General features: G+C 40.4%; 1 protein-coding gene across 5 annotated transcripts in view; it reads left to right on the forward strand.

Moving 5' to 3' along the window:
• Positions 1-245: 245 nt before the first annotated feature.
• The window catches only part of CENPJ (centromere protein J), a 17,476-nt gene continuing 3,636 nt past the window's right edge, over positions 246-14,085 (forward strand). For 4 of the 5 annotated variants that reach the window (XM_015641357.2, XM_015641376.1, XM_015641387.2 and 1 more), the window contains exons 1-11: positions 246-291; positions 1,760-2,270; positions 3,241-3,364; positions 4,151-4,381; positions 5,039-5,183; positions 6,342-6,447; positions 6,745-8,356; positions 10,938-11,070; positions 11,897-12,062; positions 13,120-13,359; positions 13,946-14,045. In XM_015641357.2, coding sequence (XP_015496843.1) covers positions 1,893-2,270; positions 3,241-3,364; positions 4,151-4,381; positions 5,039-5,183; positions 6,342-6,447; positions 6,745-8,356; positions 10,938-11,070; positions 11,897-12,062; positions 13,120-13,359; positions 13,946-14,045 — 3,235 coding nt within the window. In that variant the 5' untranslated portion in view covers positions 246-291; positions 1,760-1,892. The other variant, XM_015641368.3, reaches the window with a different exon arrangement.

The following is a 14,085-nucleotide window of genomic DNA, read 5'->3' on the forward strand; positions in this document are numbered from 1 at the left end:
GCCCAGCACCGGGAGCGCCCGGGAGCGGCCTTCGGGAGCCAGGGAGAGCCGCGGCCCCGGAGCGGATCCCGCCGCCGCTTCCCGCCCGCACGAACCGGGGCACGGCCGCCGCTGTGGGTGCCCATCAACGGCCTTCCCGCCGCGGAGGCTCTCGGGAGCTGTAGTCCCACTCCCCTGCATTCCCCGGCTACCTGCGAGGCGGTCCTGCGGCGCTCGAACTACAGCTCCCGGTATGCAGGGCGTCGGGGCGGTGCCCGCCTGTGGCGCCGGGAGGCTGTGCGATGGCGGCAGGTTTGTAATAGAAAGAGAAGGCTGTGGCAGTCGGAGCTGAGCGCGATTCCGGTGGCGGCCTGAGGAGCGGCGCCGGGGCACCTACCTCGCTGTATGCGAGAGTCTGCGGATCGGAGCTGTCGTGGTGCGGGTGCCTCGGGGCCGGGGGTGCGCTTTGGGGCGTGCTCTGTGAGGGCGGTGTCGGTGAGGGAAGGAGGGCGCTGGGCCCGACGCCTCGGCTCGGCTGAGCAGCGGGGCTGTGCTCCTCTCCGCGATGTCGACCTCTGGGGGAGCCCCTTTGTCTCTCCCCTTCCCGGGAGGAATCAGCCTGATCCCTGCCGGCTGCTCCAGTTGGCACGAAGGTGCTGGTGCTGTGAATTTCACGGGGAGGTTTAGACTGGCAGGCGGCGTCCAGAGGGTCTCCGAAAAAGGGGACGGGTAAAACAGAACGTGAAACTCGCAGTCTTCAATTTGCCACTGCAGGAATCTGCACCTCGCTGGGAAACTTCCCTTTAGCGTCTCAAAACAGAAAGCAGTCATTTCTATAGGAAACATTTCTATAACCTTTCTCCCAGTCGCGGTTTCAAACTCGGGCTGGAAGCATAAGTATTTTTACTCCGGGAACGTTGAGAGCTGGCATGAACTGATCTCTTGGGAATGAGGAGGCTTTAAGAAGTCATTTCCTGATTAGCAGGACTCTTGAACCTGGGCTGCTGTGGTTGTCTGCCCTTGGTGCCCTAGCCTCTACTCTCCTCTGTATTCCCCCTGGCACACCACACGCACAGGCAGAGAATTATTTGCCCTGGGATTAGTTTGAGGAAGCACGGCTGAGGGGCCCAGCTCCTGCTGCCACACTGTCACCACCAGCAGTTGAGTCTTTTTCTTCCTAAGTGAGGAAATCACTTTGGGTCTCCTTCCTACATGAATTCATTCACGTGTTATGGCACTTGCAGGATATGTTGCTGTATTTAAAGTTTCCTTTGGATGGATTTCAAAGAAGCTTTTTGGGAAAAGGAAGATAACAGGCAGCACATTTGTAGCATTTCCGTGAGAAACTAAGGAAGACATGAAAATGATAAGTGTTGCATTGAAATATGTGCAGTAAAGTGTTTCTGTTTAGATGGACATATCTGAAACTTTGCATTAATATGAAGGTCATGTGGTGGAGATCACTCAGCTCATCAAATAATTTATTTTGTTGCAAGTGTTTAAAAGAAATTCTGAATCCCTCTCAGTACTGCTGAGGGAAATATTATGTACAGCTTTATGGTATTTGAGATTATATTAGCTGCACTCAAATAATATGATTACGAGTTGGCTTATGTTGGTTTTCTGCACAGAAGGTGTTTGTTATTTGTTGTCCAAATTGTTTCTATTGATTATAACTTATTTTTATAAATATACTAGGTTGGTTATAAGACAGTAACTTTCTTTAACTAGGAATCTGTTATTGTAGATTTCTGATTTTGTTTATCTGCTTAATTTCTAGGTGCTAGAAGTAGATAGATAACCATCCATACCAACTACCTGGAACTCTGAAAGTTATTTTGTCTTAACCCTACAGAACGTAATATTATTGTGTTAATGCTGATCAGCATAGAAATTGGAATACAAGTTGCAAGATGCCAACTGTTGAAAATCTCAGCGGTGAGCAAAACTTCAGTGCACACTGGATGTTCAACAGTTCCCATGCTGGAGTCTTTTTAGGTCCTAGTTTTACTGGTTTGAACTTCAAGAAGGAAAATTTGTTACCTGGACTTGGAAACACCACAGCTTTACCTGAAGAAGTGCAGCACCTTTCAGACAGCTGTTCTGTAAGTGATGACTCCCTGTGTGAAGAGTCTGGCAGCTCTCAGACACTCCAGCAATGTACCACTGGAACACCTTTTCCAGCAGCAGCTGGAAACCTAGAAAGCTCTAAACCAGACTTAGTCAGTGGTGAAGTGGATGGCCAGAAGAAATCCAGTCACAGTGATCCACTCTTACAAAAGCTTGAACAGGTAATAAATATACTTAGAATTCCTTCACATACTTACAGTAAGATTTATTTTGTTCCTGCATATGATTTGTCATGCCTGTAAGTAAGCAACCCCTGCAACGTGTAGGCCACAGCAAGCTTAAAGAGTAAATCCTAAGTTCCCGTTAGGCTCACATGAAAGTTCGTGTCCTCCTCATGAGGTGCATTTACTGAGAGTGTAACTACTGTTGTTTCCAGGTGGCAAAAGTTCCAGTTTAAAGTGAAATCGTTCTCAAAATCATTTTACCTGGAAAGGTATATACAATGTTTCTTCACTTGAGGCTGTTGAAATGGGGTGCTGGTCATTACATTGGTAGTACTTGGCCACAGATATTCACAACACACTGGAGTTGAATGTTCTTGTATCTATAGCAACATCTTTTGTTAGTTCTCAAAGTAGGTGTGACATACCTGGTTCTGTTTAGATGAGGAGGTATGTTAGTGTGGAATGTGATAAAGTATCCAAGACATCAGGATAAAAAAAGGCCTGGAATTATAATGCTGTTATGTTACTGGTTTTTTTTTTCCAATGCGAGTGTGTCAGTCGATTCACTGTAAGTGGCTGTGTGTTCACTTAAAGCTCTTGCCAATTACTGGTTACAAATTGTGTTAGCTGGAAGCCTTCAGTAGCACTTTAGATCTTGCTGTTAGGGACAAAGAAGTCCTTGTCCACTCTGCCAGCAGCTATGTGTGTGTCTCCAGAGTAGAATTCCATGAATTACCAGGTGCTATAAAAGTTTTCTTCTGTATTTTATGTGATAGGAGAATACTTACTTTTAAAATATTATCAGTAATATCAATCAGTGGCTAAATAAATACTAGCTGATTTATTGGTATCTTAAGAGGAATTATTAAGTGTCCTTAGAAAGTTATTGACAGTCTATAATAAAATAATTTTATGGTACATTCTAAATAAACCTAGCTTCTAATTATTTATTTATTTGTTTGAAAAGCTGAAGGAATTGCAACAGCAGAAACAAGAACAGTTAAAGAAACAACAGATGGAACAGCTTCAAAGGTTAATGGAAGAGCAGCAGAAGCTACTTAGCATGGTATCTGGCCAGCCAGCAGCTCTTGGTAAGTTGAAAAAGAAAGCACATGATGTACTTTGTATAAACTGAAAAATTTAAGCTCATTTTCCAGTTAAAATCTGAACGTGTCTTCTGTGTTCTTCATTTTAAGATTACTTGATTAGTCAAAGATAAATGCTGCATTGCTTCAGTGCCTGAAAGTTGAGTGGTACTGAAGAAGGAATATTGTCCTATTTTTATAAAATGCCAGCTGTAATTGTAACTTGATCAATATGTGCTGTGATGGGAGCCCTTGCTTCAAAGTATAAAACAATTACTTTCCTTTCTTATTAGCCACTTCTCACAGTACTTTTGATTGCTTTAAGCTTTTAGTGTAGCCAAGTGAAGTGGTCCCTCCTTGTTTGTGCTCACACATACCACATTCAGGTGATGAACTGAACTAGAATAGAGAGCTGATCTGTATTTAAAAACAAGGACTTGTAACCTGTATCATTTTTCCAGTCTTGTTTGCTGGGTGCAAGGAGAGGGGACAGCTCTTGGCTGGGAAAAGCTTTTAGAGCTGAGGGAGGGTACTTTCTGCTCTTGGCTGTCAGTCCAACCTGACTTAAATGATTGCCTTTCTTTTACTATGCCTACCTGAGAAGATTAAATTAGAGCTTATTTTAGGAGAAGAAAATCAAGATTGCCTCGTCACTTATTCTTGGTCAGTAACATAAGGTTGGAGGCTGTGTGATCAATGCTGCCCTTCAGTGCCATTTCTTTTCTCCTGCGGAGCAGTAGTTTTGTGATACAAATAGAATGACGCAGCCATTTTGTTCCTTCTCGTTTCAAGGTTATACTGTAATGGCTGAAAGTCAAAAGCTAAGACCTGGACATTCTACAGGCTTAGCACCTTCCCCTCAGTTGCCATCGTCTGGATATCACAGTATCTTTGAAGACAGAGCTAATGCTCTGGTTGTTTCTTCCCATACACAAGACAACGACTCTTTACAGAAGCTGAACAGAGAATGCACCTCATCTTTGAAGAATAATCTTTCAGAAGTGTCTGCCTGTGAAAAGCAAGGTCTGTGTGTGCCTCTGAAAAGGCCAAATTGTTTGAAAAACAAGGAAGACAAATACATTACTGCTTAGTCATTTACAGAAAGATAACTTGCTGTGTGGTGCTATTTTTCCCCCTTGTCACTGAGAACAATTTTCTGCTACTTATTTTGAATGTTTTATGATTTTTGTTGGTTTACTTGGTATGTTGGTTTGTTCACTGACAGCTTACATACTTCAGAATATTCCTGTTGTTGTCCATTAGAGTTTGGTTAAAAACAGCATGTCAAAAATCAAATTCTTCTCAATTTATGCATATATTTGTGGGAAACAGCTTGATAAGAGGGCTCATCAGTACAGCAGACATCAAAATTTGTTCAGTTATGTTTTTAAGCCATACATTAACAGTAGCAAAGCAGATGAACGATCAGAACAGTTTATTTAAGGTCTGTGGAATTTTTTTAATGCTTAATTGTTTGTTCCTTTAAAAAGAAAGTGCAAATTCAAATAAGAATTAATTTGGGGAAATCTTAGGACTGTTTTATGTAGGAATTCAGATCATATATATGGCCATGAAGCTCCCTTCTGGTTTTCACCTGACCTGAAGGTGTTTAAAGTATGTGCTGAAAACTGACTTGTTGTTGACATGAAAAAAAAAAAACCCAATCTGTTGCTTTCACAGGAAAAAACATGTGGTGTCCAGAAAAAAGGATGGAATTATTAATGGAGAGTGAAGATAATCACATTGATCCTTTAGGTGTGGGAAGCACAGATGTGTCTGAAAATTCCAGTGGAGGTGAACATTTATTGACTAATACAGAGGAAAGGTAATTCAGACTATGACTGTGCAGTTTTTATCAAGTTACACAAGTCTGGTTGAATTCTGAGTCCTGATTGAAAGAGTCTGATACTCTGAATTTGTGCAATTTCTTAACAAAGGATTTGATTTCTCTAGGTACTGTGGAGACCTGTGGTAAGAGAGGCTCTTGCTTTGAATTGCTTGTGCTATGAAAGATGAAGTGTTGTGTGTAGGATGAAGAGGTGTGTGTGCATCCTCGGGTAATGACAGCTTTAGAAGCACCTTTCAGTATAGCTGGGTATATAAGCAGTTATGATTGCTGTTCCCAGTTTGATTTATTACAATGTCCTATCCCCTGTTATGTGCTGAAAGTAGTAATGAGAGGGAGGAGGGAAGGCTGTGACTTTTTAGTTTATTATGAGGAGTTAGGATTGTTTGAAATGTTCAAGGCTGGAATGGATGGGGCTCTGAGCAGCCTGGTCTAGTGGAAGGTGTCTTTGCCCACTGCAGGGGGGTGGGGAGGTTGGAACAAGATGATCTTTCAAGTCCTTTCCAACCCAAACCATTCTGTGATTATGTGATTCTATGAAATGTGGCTGTGTCTTCCCTGGAGTTGGTCTTGCCCACCCCCAGTCTGCTTCCTGGTGGGGACAGCAGCATGAAAAAGCAACGAAAGCCTTGTTGCTGTACAAGCAGGGTTCAGTAATAGCTAAATATTTATTATGTTATCAATGCTGTTGTAGTCGCAAAACTGAAATAGCTGTGAAAAAGCTCATTCTATGCCAGCCAGACCCAGCACTCCTGTGAAGGAGGAGGAGTATCAAAGGGGGAGACAGGGAATGTAGTCTCAGTAGTATTCCTGAGTGGAAAGGTGATACTGTAGGAATTGGCAGTGTGACTAAACTATGAGTGGAAGTTTGGTGATTTGTCTGAAAGAAAGGTTCATTAAGAAAAGCACTGAAAGAAAAAACCTGCATACAGTGTCTTTTAGATATGTATGTTAATTATTGCAGGGATTGGATAAACATGTAGTGTTAAAATTAATTGCTCAGACTAAATTAATGCCTAAAGCACCTCAGAATTTGTCATCTTTCATGCAGTTACACCTTAGGTCTTTGAATACCACTGATGTTAAACGTAGTTATTTTATACGGAATTATAAGAGTTGTTTTTGTAATTTCTCTAGACCTATTAAAGCTGCAATACATGAGAAGAAACAAACTTTTGAAGAATTCTTGGAAGAGCAGATACAACTAGAAGAACAGCGTCTGGAGCAAAACCAGAAGTTACAGGTTATTTATTATTCCTTTAAAAACCTTCATTCTTCTTTATATATTGTGCAAATATGTGATAGGTGCTTTAAAAGTGTACAAGGAAGATGCTAGTAGGGAAAGATACCACTGAATGCAACATTCACATTCTTAAAAATTATAAGCCCCAAATACTCCACTTGCTTAGATCTTCAGAAATCCAGTAGAAAGGTACCATGTAAATTTCTACTGGTATGTGGGATTTATTTGAAGAAATCTTCAAACTGTGTGAGGAGCCTTTTAACATTTTATCTTTTGCTTTTCTTTACTCATTTTCAGGAGACAAATGGATCAGCGGTCCAAAAACCAGTGGTGAAGAGACCCTTCCTGAAAAGAGGAGAAGGTTTAACAAGATTCACTAATGCCAAGTCTAAAATTACAAAACTTGGAGAAAACACCTCAAAACTTCAAGAAAGGGTTTCAGATGATAGAAATGTTATTAAAGCGCACAGATCACAAATACAGAAGAAAACTGTGCCTCTTGGCAAAGAACTGGTTTCTGAAAATCCTTTTGCACCGTGTAAAAAATACAACCATTCCAATAAAGTAAAACATTGTCCTATTCTGAAGACAGTGGTACTCAGGAATCACAATGGAGAAAATATCTCGCCATTAGAAACAAGAATGCAATCAGGAAAAAATCATGATGGACAGATAAGAGAGTCATACCCATCAGAAATTAATAACAAAATAGAGAATAAAGAGAACAGAGGAGAATTTGCTAACACTGGCAAAATCAAAACCAAAGTACCTGGTGCAGAAAAGTCTCAGTTGTCTCAAGAACTGACTAGTGCCTTTTATAATTCTAAATGTCCCAAAGGTCACCCTGTAAAAGATTCAGAACTGTCTTTTGAACTTTCATTTCAGAATAAACTAGAGAAGTGGGAAAAAGAAAAAGAAAAAGAGAACCTAGAATTAGATGAATTTTTGTTTCTCGAACAAGCTGCAGATGAAATATCTTTCTCAAGTAATTCCTCATTTGTGCAAAGGATCTTGGAACGAGACCAGCAAACTTTAAAAGGCCGTAGGATGTCTTCTACTCCTATCAAGGCAAAGCAGCAGCAAGTCAAAGCGCTGGCAGTCGAACTTACAAATGAGAGAAATCAAAGGGCAGACTGTGTTGCACCCGAAAACATAAACGATAGCCCAGTTATGCATACAGCCTCAAATTCAGGAACAGATTTTAGAATGAAGGATCCATTGAGTAAAACAGATGGTGTAATATTCTCAGCTTCTTCCATGAAAGCAGATCCTGCTTTAAAAAATAACCACTGGATTATCAATGAAGATAAGAGTGAGGGCAATGGTGATACTACTACAGATTCTGAGAGTGAATTTGGGGCCACATTGAAGCATGACAACAAAGATGCTGAGACAGCCCTTGCGAACCACAGAGAAAGTGATCCAGAATTTTTTGATTGTGGAAGTTCTGTTACAGACATCAGTAAAAAGAGCAAAAATGGAGATGCTGACCTTGGCTTGTCAGACAAAGATTGCAGTGCACTGTCAAAGCAAAAGATTAGAAAAGTTACAAATGATCACAGAAGCATGTTGTGTATAAACAGGAATGAGTTTGAGTTTGATGATGAAAGAACATGGAGTGATCTTGATGAAAACAGCATTGATTTACCTGAAAAATACACTAAAACACCTTTGCAGATGGACTTTTCCTTTAAGAATGATACAATTGTCCCAGATAAAGCAATAAAGAGAAAAGTTGCCTCAAAGAAAGGAGATGAAATGTCCAAAGAGTCTGCAGTGAACAGTGATTCAAATGGACCTCCTGTATCAAACCTGATGATGAAACTGTTTCCTTCACTGAAGCCAAAGCAGAAGGCAGGCTGCCATTCAGAGCGGGAAGCCAAATCAAATGTGGAACCGAAGCTGGGAGGTGAGAGAACAGCAAGGTAGAACACTGGTAGGAAGTGGTGACGAAGGCGTATTGACAGGTCTTCCCTACTGGTGCTTAAGCTCCAAGCTGAAATTACACCAAAGGGTTTAAGTACAGACTTCTACTTCAAGCAATGGCCCTAATCTTCCCCTACATCTCTGGTTGCATGTCTTATGCCAGATCTAAAAATTACAGAGCTTGCAGAATGAAATCTGATTGGCGAAAACTTCTATTTAAAAATCTATTTATTTAATTGGTGGGTTTTTTTTTTTTTAACTTCCCTCTGGAGGTTTCAGCTCATTGAAGTAACTTGATCTGGAGCTGCTTGATCACTGTTTCTGAATGAAGGAAAATATCAAGGGCAAGCTGAAAATGACGTGGTACCTTCCTTTCCACTACAGTGAATTTACACCACAGTAGGGTAATACTATTCACTGCTAGGTTAATTTTTTCCTCTTATGAAATATAAGGGAGTGGCAGATTTGTCTGAGAGTAGTACAGTATCCACAGAGTTCATGTGGAATATAGGAAATGTGGATTCATTTTTCTGCTTTGCCCAAGTTTGATTTCATCTATATGGTTACAGTCTGTGCAGGACTGCCTCTAAAACCCCCTGTTGCAGCTGTTGCATTTCTGCTATCATTAAAAATGGAGTTGTTCAGTGACAACATGATGGCACAGCCTAGTATTTAAATATTTTGTCTGGTTGTGATCTTGGTTTCAGAATCTGCTCCACTGAATGTTTAGGATTTTGTTTAGGTTTTTATGGTAAGCCAGTTGATGCAATCTTTTTGGATTTCAGTAAAGCCTTTGATTTTATCTCTCTCAGTGCCCTTCTGGACAAAATGTCCAGCATTCAGCTGGACAGACACATCGTGTGATGAGTGAGCAACTGGCTTACAGGTCAGGCACAAAGAGTTACAGGGAATGGGATGACATCAGGCTGGTGACCTGTCACTACTGGGGTTCCATGGGGTTACATTCTCTACCCTGTGCTCTTCAACATCTTCTTAAATGACTTGGACACAGAACTAGAGGGAATACTAAGCAAGTTTGCCAACCATGCTAAATTGGGAGGAGCTGTTGACTCCCTTGAAGGCAGGAAGGCCACGTAGAGAGACCTGGACAAATTGGAGGGCTGGGCAATCACCAACCAGATGAAGTTTAGCAAGGACAGCTGCCAGATTCTGCACCTGGGATGGGTCAGCCCTGGATGTACTGGGGGATGCGATGCAGGAGAGCAGCGCTGCACAAAGGGACCTGGGGGTCCTGGCTGGCAGAAGGTTGAACATGAGGCAGCAGTGCCCTGGCAGCCAGGAGGGCCAACCCTGTCCTGGGGGGCATCAGGCACAGCATCACAGCCGGGCAAGGGAGGGGATTGTCCTGCTCTGCTCTGGGCTGGGGTGACCTCACCTCAGTGCTGGGGGCAGTTCTGGGTGCCACATTATAAAAAAGACATTAAACTATTGGAGAGTGACCAAAGGAGGGTAACAAAGATGATGAAGGGGCTGGAGGGGAAACCATACGAGGAATGGTTGAGGGCACTTGGTCAGTTCAGCCTGGAGAAGAAGAGACCTCATTGCAGTCTGTAGCTTCTTATGAGGGGAACAGGAGGGGCAGGCACTGATCTTTGTGGTGACCAGTGACAGACCTGAGGGTGAAACACAGGCCTGACTTGATATCAGCACCTGAGCATAAATATGAATTAAGAAAAACTTAAGTGTGACTGCTGCATCTGGCTGAAACCACTTTTGCAAGCAGGGAACTACCTGTGGTGGGCTAAAGTGGCAAGAAGGGAGAGACATGTTGGCTGTCACAAAAGGCTAGAAAAGTGTAAAGTTGAAGGTTTTGTTTTCATAGAAAATGAGGGGTAGGTTTGGGGGTTTTTTTACAGCATTTCAGAATATTTAAGGGTGAGAAAGGAAACCACTTACACAGCAACATCAGTATTTTGTCTATTCTGTTGCATGCTCAGACTCTGAAACCCTGGAGATTCTTAAGTAATGACTGAACAGCAAACTGGGATGGGAAAAAAGCCTGCAAAAACCCCTCCCTATTATCAAACTGCAGTAGATTCCCCATCAGGGATGGGTGTGAACAGACTTTGTAGTGACTAAAACTTGAAAAAATTTACAACCATAAACTTTCCTGTTTGATACACCCATCATACATGTACCTGGCACATATAAATGGCATGTACCTAGACATGTGCCATATGCACTCATTACACCCTTATACCTTCATTTTATTTCTCTGGTTTGACATGAAGCCCTTCACGTTCCACTTCCAAATACAGCTTTAGTTCTACCAAGATGAAAGATACATTCACTACTTAAAAGTACTGCAAAAACAATGGATCTACTCCATATTTGAAGTATTTGAGTAAATAGTGCAGAGTGTTTTAAAACATAACTTCTGCGTTACTTGGTCAGTAGAAGTTTTTTACAAAATTACTGATGCCTCTAAAATAGTATTTTCTTGTTTTTTCTTTTTAACAAATTTTAAGCTGCTGTGTGATAATGGTTTACTTCTGTCTAATGAATGCCATTTAGATAATATGCATGTGGCTGTGCTTTGACAGGAAACACTGTTCCATCCCAGCTACTAAGAGAGAGACTTGCTGAGTTGGAAAATGAAATTGAGAGATTCCGAGCTGAAAACACAACTCTGACTAAACTCCGTGAAGAAAGAGAGCACGCCCTGGCAAGTATCAGGTAATTTTTACTTGAAACATTTTGGTGCATTTGCTTCCATAGTGTGTTGCAGACTCTCCTAATTTCCAGTTACCAACAGCATAGGTAAACAATTCATGTGCTCCAGTAACAGTGGGGATAGGTCTAGACACAAGTTGTTGCCCTATGTGTATATTAAACTGTGATTATTGCACACAATTTATAGTATTAAGAACCTCTGCTCAGTTAATATGATGTCCCTAAAGGCTGTATTTCGGAGAAAGTATACTTTTGTTCTAAAGGTTAACACAATCCAAAATTGGCCATGCAGAACTGGTCTTAATGCTTTTGCTTTGGATTTGGTATTTGTGTGTACACACGGAGAATCTTTTAATTTGAACTGGGGCATTTATAAGTGGCATACAGAACAGAATAATTACCTCTGATGACATAAATGGGCACATCTGTTCCTACCACAGCCACCTTTGTTTTGTTTGGGAACAGCATTGTGTCTTTAGGTAATGTTCAATTTTTGACCTCCTATTAGCAGATTCTTTGGTGCTTTTGGGGGATGATGTTCTAATGTTTTGAAGAATGGAGTAAGATTTTAGCCAAAGCTTTTCTGAAGTTGGATAATGTTTGTGAGTAGAAGATGTAAAAATATATACTGTTGGACTTCAAACACCCACTGTGTGACAGTTCTTACTCCTTAAATAAGTAATACCGTTTCTATGTAAGTCTTCCTGGGGGCAATAGTTGCTGAATTGCAATTTGTGACCACAAAATACTGAGTCTTCACTTTCTTTTGTAAAATCCAGATATGAAGGAGATTTGGGCTAAAAACAACAACTTTGTTTCATAATTGTAGGAAAGAAATTGCAGACTTTGAACAGAAGAAAGTCCAAGAACTGGCTGAAATAGAAGAATATAAAAAAAAGGAAATTAAAAAACTGCAGAAGGAGCGTAAAGTTTTTGAAAAATACACCACAGAAGCTAGAGCAATTCCAGATAAAAAAGAACGGGATGAAATTCAGGTATAAGAATATATTATTATTCTACTCCAGGAATATGCAAGTTCACTTAAAGGCAGTCAAGAACTAAATTCTAACTTAGTTCAAACATTACAAGTGCTTTCAAGATGGGAGTTGCTCACAGATGTGGGTTAGTAGTGAACTTGGCAGTGTTGGATTAACAGCTGGACTCCATGATCTTGAAGTTTTTTTTTCCAATCTAAATTATTCTAATTGAGGAAGGGAACTACAGTTTTCACAATGTTGTGTGACGGTTTTAAGGCAAAAACTCCTCATGAGCAAATCTTTTTGTCACATTTACATACTAAAAACTGCTGGTGACTGATAGAATGATCTTCAACTTTGAAAGAAAATGACTGAAGTTAAAATATTAAGTTGTAAGTTTTTATTCATGGTTGTGGATCAGAACACAAATGAGAACTCCACAAGGGTTTTATTCTGTCTATAACTCTTGTACTGTCTATGCAGTAATCTACAATTTTCAAAGTTACATTATCACTTTTAGGTCTTTAGGTATCAGCAGTGTAAGGAACAAGATTTGTTTTTTCCTTTGTTGTTAGGATGTATAGTACATGATACATATAAACAAGCCATATTAAACACCACACAGGGATTTCCCTCTTCCTTCCCTACAAATTTCCCTTACTTCAAAAAACTGAATTGACATTTGCTAAACTAGGCAGATTTACATGTGTTTTGTGTGATTTGTGTCCCCCATGTTTTCCTGTGCCAAGATTTTTGAAGGGCCCTCCAAGAGTAGTATTAATGATTTTGTGTTTCTATCTCATGTGTATTTGTACTGGCCAATCTAGGAAGTGTAAAGGATGCCAAGAAAGCAAGAAAAACAATTCCTGTGATTGGACTAGAGCTTATAAATTTGATAGTCTAAAATAAATAGGAAAGAAAACTCTTCCTTTCCTTTCACCCCTGCACTATTAAGCTGATTTGACTTTTTTGCCACTTGTGCCCTTTTTGCTTGTGTTTGTATTTCTATTGGAAACTAAAATATATTTTACTATATTATAAATGAGAACTCTTTATAAACATGGATTTTTCTAAGGCTTTAAAACAGCAGATTGCAGAGTTACAGGAAGATCTAAAACGAAAAGAGGCAAAATGGTCAACCACCCATCGACGCCTGAAAGATCAAATAGAAGCTTTAGTAAACGAGAATTTTGAGCTAAAAGAGGAAATCAAAATTATGGAGAAGTTCCGTCTAGAAGCCTGGAAGAAAGTAGAAGCTGCTGGGAGCAAGAAGAAAATAGAAAATTCTGGGATGAGTCTAAATAGAGCAGAATCTGTAAGTTATTAATCTTAGTGCTTTAAATGCATTTGTGTGAATACTGGTGAGTTTTCTGTTACATACTTGGACTCTAATAGCTACAGCTTAGCTGTTTACTTTTAATTTACTGATTTGGGGACTACACTAGTGGTGACAGAGATTTTTGTTCATGTCATATTCTCTGCAAGTGTCAATGCACACAATGTGCAGCATCCCTTTTGCTGAGGAACAAATCTTAGAAATTAAAAAGGATGAAAGTATGAAAGAAAAATAATTGATGGAATCTAACCTGTGAACCTCTGCCCCTTTGGGATGAACCAGGCAAACCAAGCAGTTCATGGTTGTCTAAAGCAGTTATGTTAGGTTTTGAAACTATTACTCAGGATCTGCATGCATCAAATTAACATTCTGGAGTTGTTGATAGCAAGGCATCTGATGGAGGAAGAGCTCTGAAGTGCAGCTTGGGCTACTTCACGCAAGCCCGTCTGCTGTATAGTTTGTGAAGAAAGTTTCCAGTGAATTTCATGTCATATAAATTTTGTTGAGTCTGTATGAACAGTTAGGATTTCATGTCACATAAACCACAAATACTTCCTTTCTTTAGTGTCTACCAAATAGAGGCCCAAGAAGTCGAACTGCATCTCCGCTTCTTCTAGTACAGAAATGCAGCAAGATAAATGGCAAAAGTTATTCACAGGCAAAAGGTAAAAATACTTGTCTATGCAGAGAATTCTGTTAAGTCTT

This window comes from Parus major, chromosome 1, assembly GCF_001522545.3.
Source record: "Parus major isolate Abel chromosome 1, Parus_major1.1, whole genome shotgun sequence".
Taxonomy (NCBI): Eukaryota; Metazoa; Chordata; class Aves; order Passeriformes; family Paridae; genus Parus; species Parus major.